This window comes from Brachyistius frenatus, unplaced genomic scaffold (genome assembly GCF_029030835.1).
Source record: "Brachyistius frenatus isolate BFR_SWC_R1_liver_20210118 unplaced genomic scaffold, ASM2903083v1 Contig_332, whole genome shotgun sequence".
NCBI lineage: Eukaryota > Metazoa > Chordata > Actinopteri > Embiotocidae > Brachyistius > Brachyistius frenatus.
Window position 1 is genome coordinate 208,878 of NW_027210931.1, and position 21,582 is coordinate 230,459.

A 21,582-nucleotide genomic window follows, 5' to 3' on the forward strand; every position below is an offset into this window, starting at 1 on the left:
ATAGGATGCACTGAGAACCAGATGCAGGTCTCAAGTATATGGGATGACATGGTAGTGATTATATTGAAAAGTAGACATTTATATTATTAAATAGAGTTTCTAAACAATTAGTTCAACATTTTGGGACATATGTTTGTTCACTTTCTTGCGTGTGTGCTTTCTTGCCAAGGTACTGTAAAGGTCTCTCGTGTCTCTATAGTTAATATGAAGCTAGAGCCAGGAAATAGTCTGCTTTGTTTAACAGATCTATCCCAAAAGTACAACATCTACCTCCCAGCACCTCTAAAGCGCAGAAATTAAAACATCAACACCATGAGGTTGCCAGGCATCCAGAAGAGACGACAGGAAGTCATTCTGCCGGACCAAGAAATACACATATAAACCACAACATGCTTTTTTACACTTAAGTTTTTGTATGCATTAAACAAAACAGATGGAGCATGTTATTTAGTGAGCTTTTGAGCTGCTGGTAGGCTGATTTTGTTACCCTTGGACATATACAGTGCCCGCATGTATGCTAAGTTTTTTTTTAACCTGCAATAACTGACTTTTGCTAATCACTTGGGGGCACTGGAAACAAGATGGAAACACAACCTTGACCTAATAGAAATAAAATGATAAAATGTGTTGGCAATCAGTTGACTGTTCACGAATTCAGCAGGTAAGAGGAACACTAGCATTTATTTGTTGTGTTTTTGTCCTCTTCACTCTGCTTTGTAACTTTGTTAAAAGGAGACATCAGCCACTTTAGCAGCAACGTGCCGAACCAAAGTTCACAATCTGGTTACATGACTTTATCTGTCTGCTGTTTGGTGCCAGGCAGGTATAGTATGGGGCAATTTTACTGAAAACAGCTCCTGATGTGAAGTCAATGACAACACAACAGTAAGGTGGAAAACGCTAAAATGCTTCAGAGTTGACACAAACTGCAGTCAGGCAAGGATTACTTGTGTGACCGCTTTCACATTAAATAAATCATGTTACTAGAGGTGTACTATATTGTATTGCTCATGATACTATCAGTATATTTTTCAATATCATAAGATAAAATTTCATATGGCAATATTCCTATTTGTTGATGTAACATAACGTATCACACAGTGTAACAGTATGACATTTATGCCGACTTATAAAACACTTATTTTGCTACAATTGTAGGTTCTTGAAATTTTTGATCATTTTTGTATCTCGTCGTATCATCAAGAATCTTGTTATTGCAGAACTACCCGCAAAATATCATATGATCTTACCTGTTGTAAACAGGAAAATATCACCTGCTTTGACAGACAGCTATGAGATTAATATTGTCATCCACTCCTGCTGGGGCAAATAAATATATTTCCCAAAATGTTGAACTGTCCCTGTATATAGCAGCTAATCTATCACCACATGATCAGAGTTTTTAAAAGATGAGCACACCTGTTAACTACCTCGCCATCCGACTTGTTGTTTTTCAGTCACTTCTCTCTGAACATGATTAAAACTCATCATCAGCAACCATCTGAGAACTCCATTTAATTCAGGACAAGCTCATTAATCCCCTCTGGGAGCAATGCAACCCACTGGACAAGCTGTAATGAAGACAAATGAGTTGCTATGGAGATGGCCCGTGGGCCTGAGAGCTGGCTGATGTCAGGTAAGGGGAATGTTGGGTATGTAGTTTGTTTTGGCTGTGTGTGTCGTCCCGGCTCTGTCTGCGTAAACCATTAACTGTGAGCTCATCAAAAATGATTTAATGGTCTCTAATATGGTTTGAATTTATTGTTGGTCCGCTCTGGGATCAGCTATTTCTGTGACTGTGTGTCCGTTGACACAGCAAGTTGACTAAAATGCAGCATCTCACTTTTTCCATTACAGTACTATTAAAAGTGGTTTCCACTGCCAGTTAAATCAGCGATAGATCAAAGGATTGGCCTCAACAAAAGCACTACATCCAGTGCTGTTACAGCAAACTGTCTTGTCGAAAATTATTCCAGAGGACAGAGAGTGAGAGGGAGGGAGATCAAGGGTGACAGAAGAAAAAGAGGACAATCAGAGAGAACAAAAGAAAGGAGAAGAAGAGTGAGACAAGAGGAAGAAAAAGAGAGGAGAGGGCTCGCTGGTGTTGACATCCAAGAGAGCAGTGATGCTTTAATGCTCTTGTAGAGGAAATAGTTTCCAATGGGATTTTGGGCTTGCACTCACACACGCACACGCGCACGCGCACGCGCACACACACACACACACACACACACACACACACACACACACACACACACACACACACACACACACACACCGCATACACAACGCACACTTTTGCCAAGCGGTTAGCGGAGGAGAGAAGTGCTTCGCCGCGTGTTTACACACATTCTCTGGTGGTTTACTGGAGCACTTGTACCAGCGTGGGTGTGTGCATACGTGCGTTTGCATGTGCGTGTTTCCTTCCGTCTCCATAAATTCCTCAAAAAGTATTTATCTCCGCATGTTGAAAATCTGTCCGACTGACGACTCTGCAGTAGATTTCATCACCTTGGATTTGTCAAAGGCTTTTGTCCAAAGCGATTTGCAATATGTGTCCTAAAACTCTATTCAACTTTAGATGTCATAAAAAAACTTGAAAAGCATTTGACATAAACAAACAACAAAAACGTTGTATACTTTCTGTGTTTAAGAAATAATCCTTAACTTCCAGCACGTGGCTTTGAGATGTAGACGTGTACGGTTGGTTTTCAGCCTGTGGCAGAATGCAGACAACGATTCAGCTGTTCTGACTTCAAAGAGATAATTTACCCCTTTTCCTCCTTTCAGATGAAAACACGATGATTCAACATAGCACTTAGAGGAACTGTTTAATACATTTTGGCAAATGTGTTTATTCGCTTTCCTGCTGAGAGTTAGATGAGAAAATGAATACCTCTCATGTCAGGAAAGTGTTATCAATTTTCTCATCCAATTCTTGGCAAACAACTGAAATGGTATATTTTCCAAATTCTTAATTTATTCCTTTCAAGTAGAATGTGCACAATTGTATTAAGCAGTTGAACAGAACCTTCTTCTTTTTAACATTTGGGATTATTATTGATGATTAAATAAAAAAATACAGAAATAATTTGGCCTTAAAATCTTGACACTCTTACAAAAATGAAGGTAAAGTTTATACTTTCAAGACTAAAACTAACTTTTCTACCATAGACAAAACTGCCCATTCATTACCGCAGCACCAAACATGCTGTGCCCTCTCACCTCCTGTTCCATTGGTGGTGATGGACGGGCTGCCAAGGTTGTTCTTGTCCAGCTTGGAGCCTGTCGAATCTCCACCTCCCACACGGTTATGAGGACTGGCTAGGTCCTGCATTTCCATAGACCTAAATAGAGGAGGGGGAGGAAGAGCAGGGAGAAAATGAGATGAACTGCGACTTTTTGAATGAACAGGAGATCAACAACAATATGCTCTCACTGTTGGGAATCTAGTTTTTCCATATATAACAATAGGATCCCACTGAACACATTCAGTGACATACTGTATATCCACACTGGAATACACACACACATGCAGAGTCATAAACTTCATGCTTCTCAGCACCAGTTAGCTTACATGAGCATGTGTTCAGAGGCGCTAGACATTGTCTGTGGGCCTTCTGGCCTTTTTATAGAGTGGTTGTGTGTGTGTATGTGTGTATACAGTTCTGGGCTCCAATACAAACCCACAGCCTGCCAGCATGCTTTAGTTTTACAATGTGTTCCACATGCATGACTGGAACGAACACAAGGTGGTAATGGTGAAGTGAGAGTGTGTGTGTGTGTGTGTGTGTGTGTGTGTGTGTGTGTGTGTGTGTGTGTGTGTGTGTGTGTGTGTGTGTGTGTGTGTGTGTGTGTGTGTGTGTGTGTGTGTGTGTGTGTGTGTCTGTGTGTGTGTGTCTGTGTGTGTCTGTGTGTGTGTGTGTCTGTGTGTGTCTGTGATTGCGTGCGCTCTCGAGTGTGAGTGTGTGTGTGGATGGTTAGAGGTGGATGTAAGTAAGACAAGAATAAGACAATGATGCATCATCTTTATGGTGGGATAAAAGCCGGCCGTTCGTATATCAGCGTTCATTGTTTATTTTAATCCATATTTGCTGTTACCGTTGCAACAAGGACTCTCTCTCGGGTCCATAACCCCAGTGACGGGTGTAAGTGTTTTAATACAATTTTCATGCATGCACGCTATAAGAAAACCAACATAAAACACTCGGTTACGACTCTTCATCACAGCCACAAACCCACAACTTGATATGTCCTTTGGCATGGTATAAGGACAGTACCTCATACAAATGTGTGTGTGTGTGTGTGTGTGTGTGTGTGTGTGTGTGTGTGTGTGTGTGTGTGTGTGTGTGTGTGTGTGTGTGTGTGTGTGTGTGTGTGTGTGTGTGTGTGTGTGTGCGTGTGCGTGTGCGTGTGTGTGTGGGTGTGTGCGTCGTGCGCGTGTGTGTGAGAGAGAGAGTCCCAGATCATGCTGCCCGCAGGTTGGTCACACTAGTGCTCTTGTGTGAGACATCAAAGTGAGAAATGACAGAGACGGAAGGAGAATTAAACAAATGCGGGCTGCTCTTCGGCGTGTGCGGAGCAAAAGAAAGAGAGTTGTACATCTGCGCGGCGGCCTGGAAGCAGTTTACATCATGCTATGGACCGATAGCGTCGCCACACATGACTGCAAACCACAGTCAGACTGACAGGTATAAACGTATATCTTTCAACAGACAAGAAAGACCCGGCTGAAGGGTGCAAAACGGAGAATGTACGAAAGATAAGTGCTCTCTAAATCAACTCTGTATTTACAGCTAAACAGTCCTTCTGCTCTCCTGCACATTTTGGAATGAAAACACTGATCACCGTTTTAACATCAACAATCCTTTATTGAAGACAAGCCACTGAACCAAGCCCGACCTTCGATCAAAAGCCTTATGTGTAGCCCTTGTATGTGGCTAAAGTGAAGAACTTTCACTGATTGTGTTGCTTTTTTCGCTTCTTACTCGCTCTTCTGTGCTTAAAACTCTTCATCCATCCTTTTCTTTTGTCTTTCAACAGCAGGAAATGATTCTGTCTCCCCTCCTTTTTTTTTTTTTTTCTCTTTTCCCTCCGTTTTGCTCCTCTCGGGAGGCGATGGCAGGAGTTGGTGTTTCATAAACTCTTTTCTGGTTTTCACATTATGTCTGGTCACTGAAAAAATATGCTGCATATTACTTAGATGTACCGTGTCCAGAGTGTTATGTTAAATTAATAGATTTAGGCCTGAGACTAAAGACTTTTCATTATAGATTAATCAGCTATTTTTTTTTAGTATGATTTGTGAAAAAATATATATGGTGACATCTTTATATGTCTTGTTGTCCACCCAAAAGAGGCCAAAACATGTATAAATATATATATATATTTATTTAAAGAGTTTATAAATGACAAATAAAGACACCAAATCCTCTCATCTGAGAAGCTGGAACAAGAGAATATTTGATATTTTTTTAAGACTTTGCTTAAAAATAACAAAAATATAGCTGCGTATTATTTTTCTGTTGGCTGACTTATCGATTAATTGGCCAACAGTTTCAGCCTTAAATAAATTACTGTGTACAACATGCTCCCTTTGCTTGTCCGTTCGATTGAATCAGTATATCTTTTCCTGTGTGTGTGTGTGTGTGTGTGTGTGTGTGTGTGTGTGTGTGTGTGTGTGTGTGTGTGTGTGTGTGTGTGTGTGTGTGTGTGTGTGTGTGTGTGTGTGTGTGTGTGTGTGTGTGTTCGGACACTGAGGTCTTGGGGAAGTGTTGATGACCTCATCATAGCTCGCAACTGCAGTGAAACCTCACCTCTCTGCACCATGACCAGCAAACTAGGACACGCGCATAACTTTATACCAACACACACACACACACACACACACACACACACACACACACACACACACACACACACACACACACACACACACACACACACACACACACACACACACACACACACACACACACATGCAGACTTTTGAAAAACCTAATTTTGTTTGGTTTATTCTGCAAACAGACGTCACATATGAGCGTACCTGGCGTCTGAAGGGTCTGGAACATGAGACTCACTGTGTGGTTTCTTCACCTGCAGAGAAACCAGAGGTAAGAAAATGTTACTAAACCCGCACACATTACATTACATGCATACAGTTCATAAGAAGTGTTTACTGTGTCATAAACCAGCCTCATAAACCAGTGTTTATGAATCAGACAGATTATATTAGTATCACGGACTGTTGTGAAGAACAACATTTCTACCGACAACAACTCCCAAGAAACGAAGAGAAAATTCCTCCAATTAGGGCTAAAACCCAAATCTGACCTTAAATTACCTCAGCGTAAACAGTAAATTGCAACATGTTGAATCTGACTTTAAACTTTCTGACTAAAACGCAAAAATCATAATAAATCAAGACCCGGTGTGAGTAGTTGTAGCTGCCGCCGTGACAGGAGTGCTAACTGGACTCTGAGTGACACATATTAACTTTCCCTTGTTCACCCGTGACCCTGCACCATCCTGAGCTTGAGCCCCAGCTCTCAACCCTTCAAGAGTTAAAAGGTTACGGGGTGGGTCATGTTAGGTCACAGCACAGGGCTCACTCTTCGCCGTTAAACAGTTCACTGTAGACACTAAATTGAGCCTCGACTTTGGGGGCGTTACCGAGACATTCAGTCATGTCAATCATTGAACTCTGGACTTCATGACTGAAGCAAGGGGGGGAAAAAAAGACTGAAGAAAACACACTTCAGCCTCGGTACCTTTCCACCGCAGCCTACACTCCCAACACTCACACACAGGCTGGGTCTGTGCGCGTTGCTGCGTGTGAGGGTATGCGGGGCTAGACGGCAGTGCTTCTCTATTAAAATTCCTCTCTCTTATTTGAAACAGGAACTAATTAGAACAGTAAATGCAGGGCGGAGCGAGGGCCAATGTGTACCAGCTGCCCCATAATCACTGTGTCAACACACTGGTGAGGTGTAGGGCACGTGTGGGGTGCCAGACACACACACACACACACACACACACACACACACACACACACACACACACACACACACACACACACACACACACACACACACACACACACACACACTCCCACATGGAAATGCACATACAAACACACACAGCGAAATTCACCCAGGCAGCATATATTCAAGTCATTTGCACATTATCGCAATCACAGGTAAGTATATAGAGAAAGTGCTTGGCTTAGCAGATACTAAACTCCAGGTATGTGGAAAATAAGACTTTGTGTGTGTGTGTGTGTGTGTGTGTGTGTGTGCGTGCGCGTGTGCAGATGACTGCGTCGTGGTGTTATGGCTCTGATTAGAGGATCCTCATGAGAGCGAATAAGAAGCAGCACTTAGCTGTTTAAGACCGGGTTCAAAGGTTAGCCAGTGCCCTCGTATGGATCGCTTTACACACACGCATACACACACACAAGCCACTTTCATGTCACGTTTCATGCTTTACTGAAATTTAACAAGGCTGTCAGTCACGACATCATCAGCGTGGCCATGAGAAACGGCAATCCACATGCAACGCACACGCAGGCCGTACACGCAGCCCGCATGTGCACGTACACACACTAGGAAATACACAAGGCTGGCTGTTTCTGTCTCAACATGATCTGTGAAAACACAAGCACACGCAGGCTTTGATCCTGAAAAGCTTTTATCATTGTGTTTCAATCCGTGCTCACTTTCAGACGATGTCAACCGATGCCCGAGTCTGTCACCTCTCAACATCCCAACACTTTTATCTTCTCCTATCTGAGAAACTTGTTTCAGATATAAAACAACAACCTATATCCGTTTTATTTTTTATTTTTATTTTCCGTTTTTTCCACTCGTTTCATTTCATTTAGGGACCTTTTTTTGACAGCCCACAATATCTATGATCTGATCGAGACACGATAAAATGACACTACTGATGATAACCTCTCTTGCAATATTTAAGATACTCCGTGCTCACTAAGTCCACATTCAGATATTCAGTGCTCGCCTTCCTCCTTTTTGTGTCTTTCAGAAAAACAAACCGAATATCATCCCGGACAATAAAACGAAGCGCATCTAAGCGCAGTCGTCGGTGCCCACAATGCCTGAAGAACCCATTTGTGTTACCTGATCCATCTAAATAGGTGACCTTTGACCTGGTTGGCCAGGTGACCGGTCTAGAACACTACCTACCAAGCCCGGGGACTCCCTGAGGGATATATACAGGTACCACAGGTAATTAGTACTAATAACAATGGTTTATTTAAGGGAATTATACACTGCAATGTTTGTCTTGTTACCTGCTAATGATAATGATCATCTAATGAATGTAATAATAATGTGAGGTCAAATTTGATCCGAAAAGGCAGTAATAAGGGAGCGCGAGTCAGAAATAAGCAGAAGCAGCCCTGGTTCTGGTCTTACTTGTTTCCTTGTTTTATTTATTTTTGTTTGGTCTTTTAAAAAGCTCACTCGAGAATCTAAAATTTGACATGAAAGGTACTTGAAAAAGGTTGTGATATTGTTTTTGGCAAACTAGTAGAAAAAAAACAAACCTGTGCAGGAAAAGAAAAAGAAGGAAAAAGAGGGAGCGAGGAAGAAGAATAGCGCTATGTGTTTCTGGTAATAACCCAACCCATTTGCGATGGGACATCCGATACCATGCATAGAGTTGTACACACTGACACACATAGGCACACACACACACGCACACAATTGGGTACATGATGACTTCGACTGAGAAGAATATTTTTAATTTATGACATAAACGTAAAAAACTTTATTAAAATACTGTCCTGCTCATATTATATTTTAACAAATTCGCCATAATTTTAAGTGGTTGGTAATATGAATCGTGAATTGTAGCCAAGTGAGAGAGAGAGAAAAAAAAAAGACAACAGATGAGAGAGACTCCTTCCCATACTCCTAGATCAACCTAAAATGTTGCAAACGTACATAACGTGGCCGAATATCTAAGATTATCTCTGATAATGATGGTTCAAAAATACTGTCAAAAACAAAACCTCCATTTATGTTAAATTAAAAGCATGAAGAAAAATACATTCTTTCATTTAATGTAAAGCTGGTTTGAAATGTAAAGTGTTTAATCATTTAAGTAACATTTGCAACAGCGCTATCAAAATATTTTTTGATGCTCTGAATATTGCAGTTTAGTTCAGCCTAAACTTATGTTAAATCAAATATTAAGTAGTAATTTTACTAAAAGCAACATTTATTCATTCAGAAATGTGCACAAACGGCAATTAATACACTCCGGCTGCCTGTTAAAAAAAACAATTACTGATGTGAACATGAAACACACAGACTTGGAGATCCACTCTTACCTCAGGGTGTAATCAGGTCAGTAAACAGTCCTTTACTTCCACAAAGCATTACAGAGCCGTACGATCCACCAGCTCCCCCTCGGACGCAGGCTCGCTACTCTCTCTCGCACAAACAGAAACACACACGCTCCTCGGACACCACTCGTCTCCGTCTACCTGCCTCTCACTTTGTACTCCAGGTGTCAATGTTTTTCCTCCAGGGAAGAAAATGTAATTCTATTTGTCTTTCTCTTTGTGTCTCTCTCTTTCACTCTGAATGGGGGGGGAGAAAAAAAAAAAGGAGAGGCTGCATATCAGACTGAGCTTTTCTCCTACGCTCTGTTTCTAATGTCAATCCATGCACAGCTCCTGTCTTCCTCGACTCCAGTAATGGGGAACATTTCACTCGTCCTGTTTCCCTCCTCCACTGCCTCCTCCCCCTCTTTTTCTCTTCTCCTCTCTTCCTCTTCCTCCTCCTCCTCCTCTCTCTCTCTCTCTCTCTCTCTCTCTCTCTCTCTCTCTCTCTCTCTCTCTCTCTCTCTCTCAGCTGTCACTCATTACAGACTCACACAAGCTTACATTTAAAGCCAAAGAACTTTTTAAATGTACGATATAATTTGTGTGTGTAGGTCCATTTCTAATATAGACACAAACTTAATTGCACAACTAAATTGTGTATTAAGATCAAATTGAGAATTTCACATGTAAAACATACTAACCAAGATAAGTCTGAGCCCCTAAAATCAAAAACACCAAAATGTGTCTCTTAAATCCTGCTTATGGCAGCTCGTCCGTGATCACTTCCATAAAGCTACGATGGTGAATGGAGACATGGTGTAGATGGGAAGTCAACGTCTTGCTGTGCAGTGGAAAGTACAGGCAGGACTGTAAACTTCACACCATGCAGTTGACCCCCTCTCTCACACACATACTTGCCCCTATCTCACCCGCACAGCACAGAGCCTCACATGTACACCTGAGCACACACACACTCAATCTGTGTTAATTGGAACCACACGAGCTGCACATGTGTGTCATACGTGAAGTGTAGCTGAGCTGGAGGGATGGCTGGGAGAGTAATATCAACGAGGTGGACTTGCACACACACACACACACACACACACACACACACACACACACACACACACACACACACACACACACACACACACACACACACACACACACACACACACACACACACACACACACACATATATACACGAACACACAAAATCTCCGCCCGGCCGCCTCAGTCTGAAGATGGCACTCTTTCACTGTGCCCATTAAGGTGTTACTGTATCAGGGGAGCCACACACTCAAACACACACTCGCAAGCACAGCAGGAGTCAAAAACACACCAGCGACAGATGACACATTCGTACACTTAAGCCAGGTCAGTGCTGATTTCAGACTCTTCTTCACCAAAACTTTACTATAACGTAATCACTCATGACATTTTAAAGGGCCAGTTCACACACATTTAATACCAAATTTTCAGTTATCCATAGTGGCATCAAGCCATTTATTTTTGGTTTTATTCAGCTGGGTTTTGAGATGTTCGTGTCTGAAATTTGTTCCAACTGCCATGTGTCAACTCAACCAAAACTTAGTTACATATAATCTAGTCAAAGGGAAATATGAGTCACGATGTTGTTTATTAACATATATCATCATAAAATATGCTATTTTATTTATTGTTCAAAGATTAACCCCTGTAGTACCCTGGTAGGGCTGCAGAAATATACTTCACAGCGAAGATCTAAAAACTGACGTGGTAAATATCTGGTTGGCTAGATATGGCTATAATGAGTGAGATTTTTAAGTTGGGTGAACTGATCCTTTAACAACTTCCAGAGCACTATAAACGTTACTGTACATGTACGAGGCAACAGAAAATAGCTGATACCAAATGTATACAGGCCTAGAGACCAATTTGGAACAGGGCCACTGTCTCCAACTGCGCACCAGCCACCTTTAGCTCGGTCACCATGGAGACAGCATGCAGCCCTGTCCCAGTCTTTATCCCATACCCCAATAAACACCCTGATTGATAGACTGTCTGTAGACCTGCATGCATACATCAGGGCAAGTGTCTGTTGAAAGTGTGTTATACGTGGATGCCGACATGCATTCGTGTGCGTGCGTGCTGGACGTTTGGGAGTTTATGTGGACTAGCTGTCAGAACAGATTAGGGTGTTGCCGAAGTGCTTGACAACTCAAGCACTTTATTATTAGCCAGGCAAGACCCCACCAGGAGGGGGTCGTCCAAAAACATCCCCGATGAAATATTTTCACAGCAAGGGGAGAAGGGAGCAGGGGAGGCGTCCCAAAACATGCCTCATGAAATACACGCGCAAAAAAACAGATAGAAAAAACAACAAAACAGTTGAGTGGCGTGGGCACATCAGAGCAGTGAACTGAGCAAAGGAAGAGGGTAGTGTATGAATACAGCTAAATAGCAGGACTCGGCTTTGGTTTTTGTTGACTTAGGACCGTTTTAAAAGTGTTTGAAGGAGGCGTCTCGCTCCCCTTTAAGAGACCCTCGAGAATAACTTTGTTCTTAAGTGGAACAACAGCAGTTTATCTTCCCTGCAGACACTTAGACAGATGGAGACAGACTCTGCTTCTCTTTATCTATTTTATCTGCTAGTTTGAAGTGAGATTTTCATCATGATCTTTTTTGATATTTTTTCATTTCAGCTCAACAAAATGCATTTGTCTTCGTACTTTACATTAAAAAGTTAATTTTGACATAGCAGCATTTATGGTGAAAGGAAGAAATGTATTTGCTCCAAGATGAGATGGTCAAACTTGCTTAGTTTATTAGCTGTTAAACGTTAAAAACCGGCAATACATCAAAATGTGTAGGAATTTAATGTAATTCTTAGTTCCCGTGTTAAGTTATGGATGCTGATGAGGCTGTTTGTCATTTTTCTGAATTCTATTTGTCTATTTCTGCAGAAACAGAGCACATTTTCTGGAGGCTGCTTTGTTTCCTTGTTTGTGAATGCTCTCGATTCAGAAGTGAGATGTTCCCAAATGTGAACTTACCCGATTTCCCGCTGCCTCAACGCACGATAAGGCCAAGTTTAGCACAAAGACCAGAAACCGAGGGGAACAATGAGCCAGGCTCTGTTCAAAGTTAAAATGCACACACAAGCACCCCTAAACGTCACAAATTAAAGCATCTCATTTGTTTAATCTGTAAAACTAAATTCAAAAACAAGCAGTTGTGGTTTAACAGCAGTATTCAGTTGTTGTGCTAAGCTAAGCTAACTGGCTGCTGGCTGCTTTCTAGGGTACAAACATGAGAGTGGTATCAGTCTTCCTTAACCTTCAAGAAGAAGTGCTTTCCAGTGTATTAGATACAAAATAAATAAATAAAAAAAAAAGTTAGGAGCAGACACACAAGAACAATTTTAGTTGTGTCGACTTCCCAACATGTAGCTAAGAGGATACATAAAGAGACAGAGACACAGTCTTTGCACACACACACACACACACACACACACACACACACACACACACACACACACACACACACACACACACACACACACACACACACACACACACACACACACACACACACACACACACACACACACACACACACACACACACCTGTGCAATGTGATCATTCAGCCATCCCTGTCTCTGACATGGGCTGGTGTGTCGACCACAAAACACACTCATGAAGGATGTTACTCACCACACAAACATAAGCTCCATCTCGATCTGTCCTCCACATTCTCTCTCTTTCTCTCGCGCGCGCACACACACACACACACACACACACACACACACACACACACACACACACACACACACACACACACACACACACACACACACACAGTCTCACCCGTTTACCTGTCCCCCGCTCAAAGCTCTCCGCTCTCCCCATTTGTATGAGTGGTTATCGGTGTGGTAACTCTATCCCTTTCCTTTCATGTAAAATACATTGTGCCGAGCCTCCTCCCTCCAACCCTCCCTCATCCACTCCTCCTTCACCCCCTCAAGTTCCCCCCTCAGCCTGGGGAGGTGTAAATCTATCCCTCTCTTTATGCCTCCAAAAATGCCCCTTTTTCAGGTGTAGTAGGAAGCTATAAAAGAAAAAAAAAAAAAAAAAGAAGTGAGGGAGTGAAAGAAAAGAACAGGGTGAGTCTGTGGAGCAGGGTAAAGGAGGAGGAGGAGGAGGTGTTTGGGTGAAATAGTGACTCTCTCAAAACATCTCCCTCTCTCCCTCTTGCTCTTGCTCTCCCTCTTGCTGTGTGTCTTGCTGTGTCTCTGGTGAGGTGTACCTCTCTTCACCTGTCTATGCTCACATAACATTGCCAAGAACTGCATAAAGTTTCAATTTAAAAGACACAAAAAATAGAAGTAAAGTCACACACAGATTGTGTAGCTAAAGTAAAACTTTGGAAACACCTGAATTTAGTCTGTAATATCTGGTTCATTCAAAACCCAATCCCAAAAAATATTGATTTACAATATCTTCAACCATCCAAATGAATTTTAATATTTTTTTTATCCAACAATTCTCAAAAGCAGAATGTGGACAGCGTCTCCGACCACAGTGAATGTGTTTTAGGTGTTTAACTGCATTATTATTACAATATACAGAAGTAACTAATTCAATTAGTCAAACAACAGAAAATTTGAAACAGGAAATATATTAGAAATGCAAGTAAAATAAATCCATTAACAGGTGCCTCAATCTTTTATCTGGGCTGAGCTGTTACCAGCTGCTCCAACAATAAGCTGAGACTTTGGAAAATAAATTGTGAGCTGCTACCCTGCATATTTCTTGCTTAGTTTAATACTATACTATTTAATATCTGCATATTTATGGTAAAGCAAACTCCAATCGTCCCAAAGATTATTTTTATTGAATCAACTTGCAGTGAATCCACATGTTTGTGGAGGAAGAGCAGCAGAGGAGAACAGTGACTAAGGCTACTCTTCATCATACTCACTGTACTGGTGGTCTTCATAGCTGCTATTTAAATTGGCTCCTCATTGTCTCAGGGAGTGAGGGGATCACACACACGATTTAATGCAGCTTTACTCAAAGGACACAAATGAAAAGTCATTGATGGATGTGTGTGCGTGTGTGTGTGTGTGTGTGTGTGTGTGTGTGTGTGTGTGTGTGTGTGTGTGTGTGTGTGTGTGTGTGTGTGTGTGTGTACTGGTTCTGCGCTGTTAATTGTGCGTTTGGCCTCGACTGCCCCTGCTCAGCTAATCTGATGAGAGTGATTAAAAAAACAACTGGGGGAAACCTAAACCAGTCCATGGTTGACCAGGCCCGCCCACACACACACACACACACACACACACACACACACACACACACACACACACACACACACACACACACACACACACACACACACACACACACACACACACACACACACACACACACAATACACACAGATACACATATACATGCACACGCACTTGCACACGCACACACACCTTGGCCATCACTCTACTCAGCGGCATGAAACACACTCAAGAACAACTCAATATGAATTTTCTCAAGAAACAATCTTTGAGGTCAGACACTGGAGCAGATAATAGCAGAGTGATCTGGATGTGTAAGTGTAGTGATAAGATATTCAATTGATAAACAGCTGAACAAAAAAAAAATTCTATGACAATCACCCTTAGGACTTTATAGAAAAAGTTATTAATGAATTAACTAAAAATCAGGAGACCTAAATGACTCTATTACAGGGTCAACATTGTCTCTCAGCTCCGTGCTGCATATCCCGAGAGCAGTCACAGATTAGTCACTCAAGTAGAAGCTGTGAAGTATAATATTTCAAGTATGTCCTCATTCTGAAATTATACCCGTTTGTTAACAATAGTATAAGTTAATGCTCAGTTCAGATACTTTGGTGCAACCATAAATAAGAATATATATGATATTGTTGCAACGTGTAAAATAAGACTGTTCCATCTACTTCTGGTAAAATAGGGGGGAAAACAGAATTTTTCAAAAATGTTGACAAGTTTTCGCAGTTAGATTTAGCATCTTTTCTGAGCTGTGTTGGCATCAACTGCACCAACAATAAACAGTCATCAAACTAGTACTTGTTGAATGGACCATTAAAAACCAACAGAACTGCCAAGCAAGCTTGGTGTTGTAAATTCTACTTTTACAATATCATATCTTCAGATTATAAACGTATTTACAACTTAGATGATTTTTAAGAGGAGATTTTTGGGCAAAACACTGCTTAACAAGCAGACAGGTTTTACAAAAACAAATCCACTGATATGTATGAACTTGATAAAATGGGGGATAAAGTGAGTAGACTGGAGCAGTAAGAGCTCTTGTAGACATGAAGAAACAGAACACCATCTTCCTGTAAACCCCCTCACCTCCCCCCCAATCCCCAACCCGACCGCAGCTACCGCACCCCGTGCTTGGTCCCCATACCGCAACTTTCCCCCTCTGATTCCACCCCTTTCCCTCTCACCCCTCCCCCCCTCCCCGAGCACCTTTGCATCCCACCTTGAAGCGAAATCAATGAGATGTGTGTGTGTGTGTGTCTGGAAACAGATCAGGCAAGAGAGCAAAGAAGGGAAAAGTGAAAAATGCACACGCAAGTGTTTGTGTGTTAAGACTGAGAATTTAATTCTAGCAGAGTCTGAATGTTCACGATGGTCATAACTACAGTGTGTGTGTGTGTGTGTGTGTGTGTGTGTGTGTGTGTGTGTGTGTGTGTGTGTGTGTGTGTGTGTGTGTGTGTGTGTGTGTGCGTGCCTGTGTGTGAGCCTGTGTGTGTAAGTGCATGTCTGTGGTGGCAGCAGCAGCAGCATCAATAATTAAAGCTAATCTCATTAGACCTCAGATCCCTTTCAGACGCTTTTAATTAAATGATGAATGGCCTCCCAGCTGCCTGTTAAATAATGCTGCTCATGACATCACAGCGTGTGTGCATGAGAGAGGTACAACATAAGGTAGATATCCTTAAAAAAAAGACACAAGGAGAGACATTCAGCAGAGAGAAAGGTATGGTCTCACGCACACACACACACACACACACACACACACACACACACACACACACACACACACACACACACACACACACACACACACACACACACACACACACACACACACACACACACACACACACACACACACACACACACGCCATCTGCTCTCAGATTCAATATGCAGCCGATTATTAGAAGTTACTGCTGCCCTATGCACCAAGGAGAGCGAACAGGAGTTGAATGTCTCAAAAAGTCACAAGCTGTTCCATCATACCAGGCAGTGAAACACTTCATATCGTCTTCCTAATAAAATCACTCGCAATACCATATGTCTGCAAAGAAGGAAGGCAGATTGAAGGGAAAGAGGATGTATGTAAGTGTGAAAAAAAAAAAAAAAAAGGAGGGAAGGGCACAGAGTCCAAAATGGGACAGTCAAGAGCTCGGGGGTGTGAGAAAAAAAAGAAAGAATAAAGATAAAGGGAGACAAAGACAGGAGAGACACAGAGACTATAGGCCGAATGAGAGAATGAGAGCAACAGGTAAAGCAGAGGACAGGTAAGGCTGCCAAAGCACCTCGGGCATGCAGACAGCACGGACATGGCTATGAGAACACCCATAATCCCTCCTGTTTCTCATCCCCCTGTGCGCTCCCTATCCCTCCCTCCATCAACCTCCACCCCCTCACCTCCCCACCTCTCCACCTCCCCACCCTCGCTCTTGGGCTGGCTCTGTATCGGATTGCCGACTTCACAATAGGCCCTGAATCATCACTCTAGCCAGAGAGACACAGGGAGAGACGAAGAGGCGGGCAGGCCGGCGGGGAAAGAGAAGGAGGGACACGCAGACAGACAAAAAGAATCAAGGACACGGGAGTGTAAAAATGTGTCTCTATGGACATCAACGCTGCATAGACCCAGTTCAAACACGGTCAGATGCTTTTATAGATAAAATCTTAAATCTAGAAATAAATCTAGCACAAACTGAAAATACATTTTAAATGTTGTCAGGGATGCTGTAAAGCCTCTGCATGCTACTAAGTGTTAGCTTTCAACCCACCCACCCACTGTTCCACCTGCAAGATGCTAATAATGTATGAATAGATTTGACTCTTCTGCCACGATGATAATTTTTGTATTGATTGCCCCTGCTTAAAAACAAATAATGTGCAATAATCTCTTTAAAGGCAGTCCAAAAGTGCATCCATGTAAAAAATATTTTTAAATATTCAAATTTGGGAGGTCATCTACAAAAGTGGCGAGAGATCAATTTTGATAATCCTTGAATCCTTCATTTACGAAGCACAAATGCAAATACATTTTGCCTCCATCTCCCTAAAACTTAATTGAAGACTGGAGATCTCACAGAGACCCGGGTCACGGCCCCTCTGGCCTCGCCGACCCCCATGCTACCTCTCCGATTCTGCACTGCGGAGAGAGAAATCCAATCTCCCAGCAGAGCAACAGAGGAAGTTCTCGCGGCAGGCAGGGCAGGCAGGTTCCTCCATAACCAAAGCACAATTGTTGCAATTTAATTTCCTTCCCAGTAAAATTAGGAAATATGCTCCAATGTAACCAATGGCAGATGAGACGAGACAGGGCCGAACAAAAGGTGGGCTATGCTATCAAAGCTTCTATTTCGGGAAGTTACTGGGAACAAATAATTAAATGTTTCTCTAATTTACTGAGGACTTCTGTTTATGTGATTTAAATAAACTGGAGACTTTTTGTTCGTCTCCACTGAGACAATGAACGTGCCATTACTACTATAGTTTCTCAAACAATAAACTTCCTCAGTAAAGATTTTATTGAGCTTAAAATGTTCAGTTGGCAGAAATGTAACATCTGGCCATAATGTGATTTTCTCAAAAAAAAAAAAAAAAACTCTGAGTAATCAATAAAATAAGGAATCTTGGCAAGAAATATAGCATCCCTGATTGACTTCCATTAAACAAGCAAGGCCACAATATGAGACAGCCTCCACTCAGATGACCTCAGCCGTCCCACACCACAGAGAGTCTATGTGTATAACAGAGAAAGAAACACCTACACACGCAGACTCTCACACAGCACACACTATACAGCACACATATCATGTGGTTTCCTGTCTGGTGTGTTCCTCTCGAAAAGCCCACGCCGCTTGCTCTGGGTTTCTAGATGGATTCTCCAGTCTGTTTGGGGGGTTTGACTCTGTCAGGCAGCAACTGGCTCACAGGCTGTCTGTGACCCGCTGACCTCACACCTAGCTGTCTTTCCCCGGCCGGCCAGACTCTCACTCAGCTCTCGTATACGAGTTATAAATTCTCTGAAACGAGGCAGGAATTGAATTTTTTTTGTGTGTGTGTGTGAAAGACAGATGTTTCGGTTGTTTCATGCATCTTAGACAAAACAAAGGGATTCTTCTGCATTTCACATGAATCCTTTGTGCAGGATCACTTTTGCTGATTTCACCCAGTTTACAAAATTCTGTGTCTAAAGATTAAAATTCACTATTTCACTTAGTCGCTAAATCTAATATTCCAGAAAACTAGGGAATATTACAGTGTAGAATATTGAAGAAGTTGTTTCATATGTTGGGAATACACGCTCAAACAAATCCTGATAACTTTCATAATGCTGGAGACAGATTAACCAGGTCGAGAAGAGAGGACATTATGGTCCTAAGGAGGAAAACCTCCATTGGCCAGCTTTCATAGTCACAGTCTCCCAGTTCTGGAACATTCCTCCATTAAATATATGATTCAGGAATTCTTATCATTAATTTGGTTAAAAATAACAAGTCTTTCAAGCCACATACCCTTAAATACAACCCCTCAGGAGTGTTTTCTAAATTAGCATCCCTGGTTAGTTTAAGGCACAAAAAGCCTTCGGTTTAAAATGATGACTTGAACTGTGTTGTGCAATAATCTTGCTACTGCCTTAAAGTTATGTAACTTTCGTCACCATGGCAACAGTAGATGTAGTTTGACTGACTTAAGGTTGGAAATGAAATGTGAACAAATCCGCTGCTGTATCAAACCATCCACCCAACCCGCTTCCTTTCTTCATATAGACGTCATCTGAACTGTGTGGGTACAACTCTGTTCTACAAGGAGGATCTGTTCCCTTACAATTAGTCTTTATTCCTCTACAGGTGAATATCTGCTATTCCTGCTGCTATTTTCTTGGTCATTTCCACTTTCCCACGCTGTCAAAAATCACTTCATTTATAATTTCGTTGTCATGATGCTTGTCCAATGATCTTTCAGCCCACATTTCTGGAGCCAATCAGCCCCTGGTCCCAGATCTTTAAATATCATCGTGGTTCTGCCTCGGTGACCCTATAAATGTACAACCCTCCTCCTCCCCATCACAACCTCATCCTTCTGGGTGTCCATAGAGTCTTAACCTAGTATTAGCCTCCTGCTAACTTTGCTTCACCACCACCAGCATGTATTATCCAGGGAGACTTGTTACATCTCCCACCTTCATTTCATTGCTCTATGAAATACTGTAGCTTCTCCTCATCTCAGTCTCATCGATAAAACTGAAATAACCGTAAATATTATTATTCACTTCCTAATCATCTTTTCTTATTGAAATATTGAGAGTTTGGACCGCCACGGATGTAAACTCTAACTTGACTGGTTGGTGGAGGCATACAACCATGATGCGGTAATTCTAGTTTAAATTGCGAATTTAACACATGACTAAAGGTCAATTTACAAATGTACACTCTGTTGATTAATGTGTATTGCCCTGGAACATAAAATGAGTTACAACATTTCTTGCACAGTCTGGACAGAAGACTCTCTCAGCAACACTCAGCTGTCAACTACACATAAATCTTACAAGAATCACTGTACACTAAGCTGAAATTGAAGTGCACCTCGGTGCCACAGCTAGGATGCCAGCCTACGAGAGGGATGCCAGGGGGGTAGCTGTTACACTCCACACTCCTGTGATCTGTCCACATGTCTTGTTGCCGGGCAGATTTTTGAAACGACCATCTATGACGCCAGTGCAATCTTAGCAATCGGGGCTGGGCCGTGCTCGTATTAAGCTACTGCTGCAGCATGTAAGTTTGTGTGAATGTGTCTGTATGGTGTTGTAGGGGTGAAAGAGGGGTGCAACCTGACCCCCTTTCCTCCTCTTACTTGGTCTCTCTGTCTTTCTGTCTCTCTAATACACATACATACGTGTGAACGAACGAACGAACGAACACACACACACACACACACACACACACACACTGGGACAGCTGCCATACTAGGGGCCTCTCCCAGCGCACCAGAGGAAAAGGCTCCAGCTAAAAGAACCTTTTTTCCCCCTCTTTTTTCATCCTTTTTTCTGTCTCTCTCTTTTTTCTTCAGGTGGCCATACGTTTAAATCCTGCAAGGCTCCCAGAGGTCAGCGAACACCGCTGCCCCCCCCCCCCCTCCCCGTCTCTCACCGCTTCCTCCACCAGCCAACAGACTAGAGACTTCAATCAGAACCATTGAGGGACTGTGTGTGGGGTTTGTGTGATGTACTCAATCTGTTTAATGCTCATACTTATTATTTAACTAAATTTATCATAAAACATTGATCCAAACAGCTTCATTGTTGACTCATCCACATCATCTCGTAGAGCATCACTCAAAAAATGATAGCAAAAAAAACAACTGTTATCACTTTTTCTCCTAAGCTAAACAAGTATGTGACAACAGGTGGAGTGACACACTTAAACAAGCTAAAAGTAGCATTAAGGGGCTAACCACTGTTGGCCCTGCCTCAGGCTCCTTCCAGTGCTCCCCTAGGACCCCAGACGGCAGGCTGGCCCTCGGCAGGCAGGCGGCCAGAGAGGACGCCTGACCATAACCCAGATGACGTGCGATGGATGTGGTGGGAAAAGGGCGGGGTGGAGGAAGTAAGGGACAGGGTACTTTAAAGGGTAGAGAGGAGGAGTGGGGGTATCAGGTATCAATAGACAACTCCCCGAAACCTTGTGTGTGAGGTCTGCGCTGTTTTCTTTGTCACCCGAGACACGCCTATTTCAATAAAGCGGAGCGGGGAAAGAATTAGACACTTTTAATTTAAGTATTAAAACAAGAGGAAAGCATTCCAAGGAAATAAATTACAATAATAGAATAAGTTTACAAATTCAAATGCCCATCTACAACAAACATTAAGGCTGCCATCAGTACTTGAGGTTCAGTTGTAATCAAATAAAAAATAAGCACAAAACTGCAAAGCTTTAATAAATTAGCTGAA

At 42.2% G+C, this 21,582-nt stretch overlaps 1 protein-coding gene across 10 annotated transcripts in view; it reads right to left on the bottom strand.

Moving 5' to 3' along the window:
* Positions 1-21,582, bottom strand: part of eya4 (EYA transcriptional coactivator and phosphatase 4) — a 46,192-nt gene that overhangs the window by 18,121 nt on the left and 6,489 nt on the right. For 9 of the 10 annotated variants that reach the window (XR_011312181.1, XM_069723505.1, XM_069723500.1 and 6 more), the window contains exons 3-4: positions 6,047-6,096; positions 3,226-3,347 (exon numbers count right to left, since the gene is read on the bottom strand). Coding sequence is in view for 9 of the 10 variants with exons in the window: in XM_069723505.1 (XP_069579606.1) it covers positions 3,226-3,347; positions 6,047-6,096 (172 nt within the window). In the remaining variant the exon portion in view is untranslated. Of the gene's footprint in view, positions 1-3,225; positions 3,348-6,046; positions 6,097-9,355; positions 9,765-21,582 lie in introns of those variants that run through there. The other variant, XM_069723499.1, reaches the window with a different exon arrangement.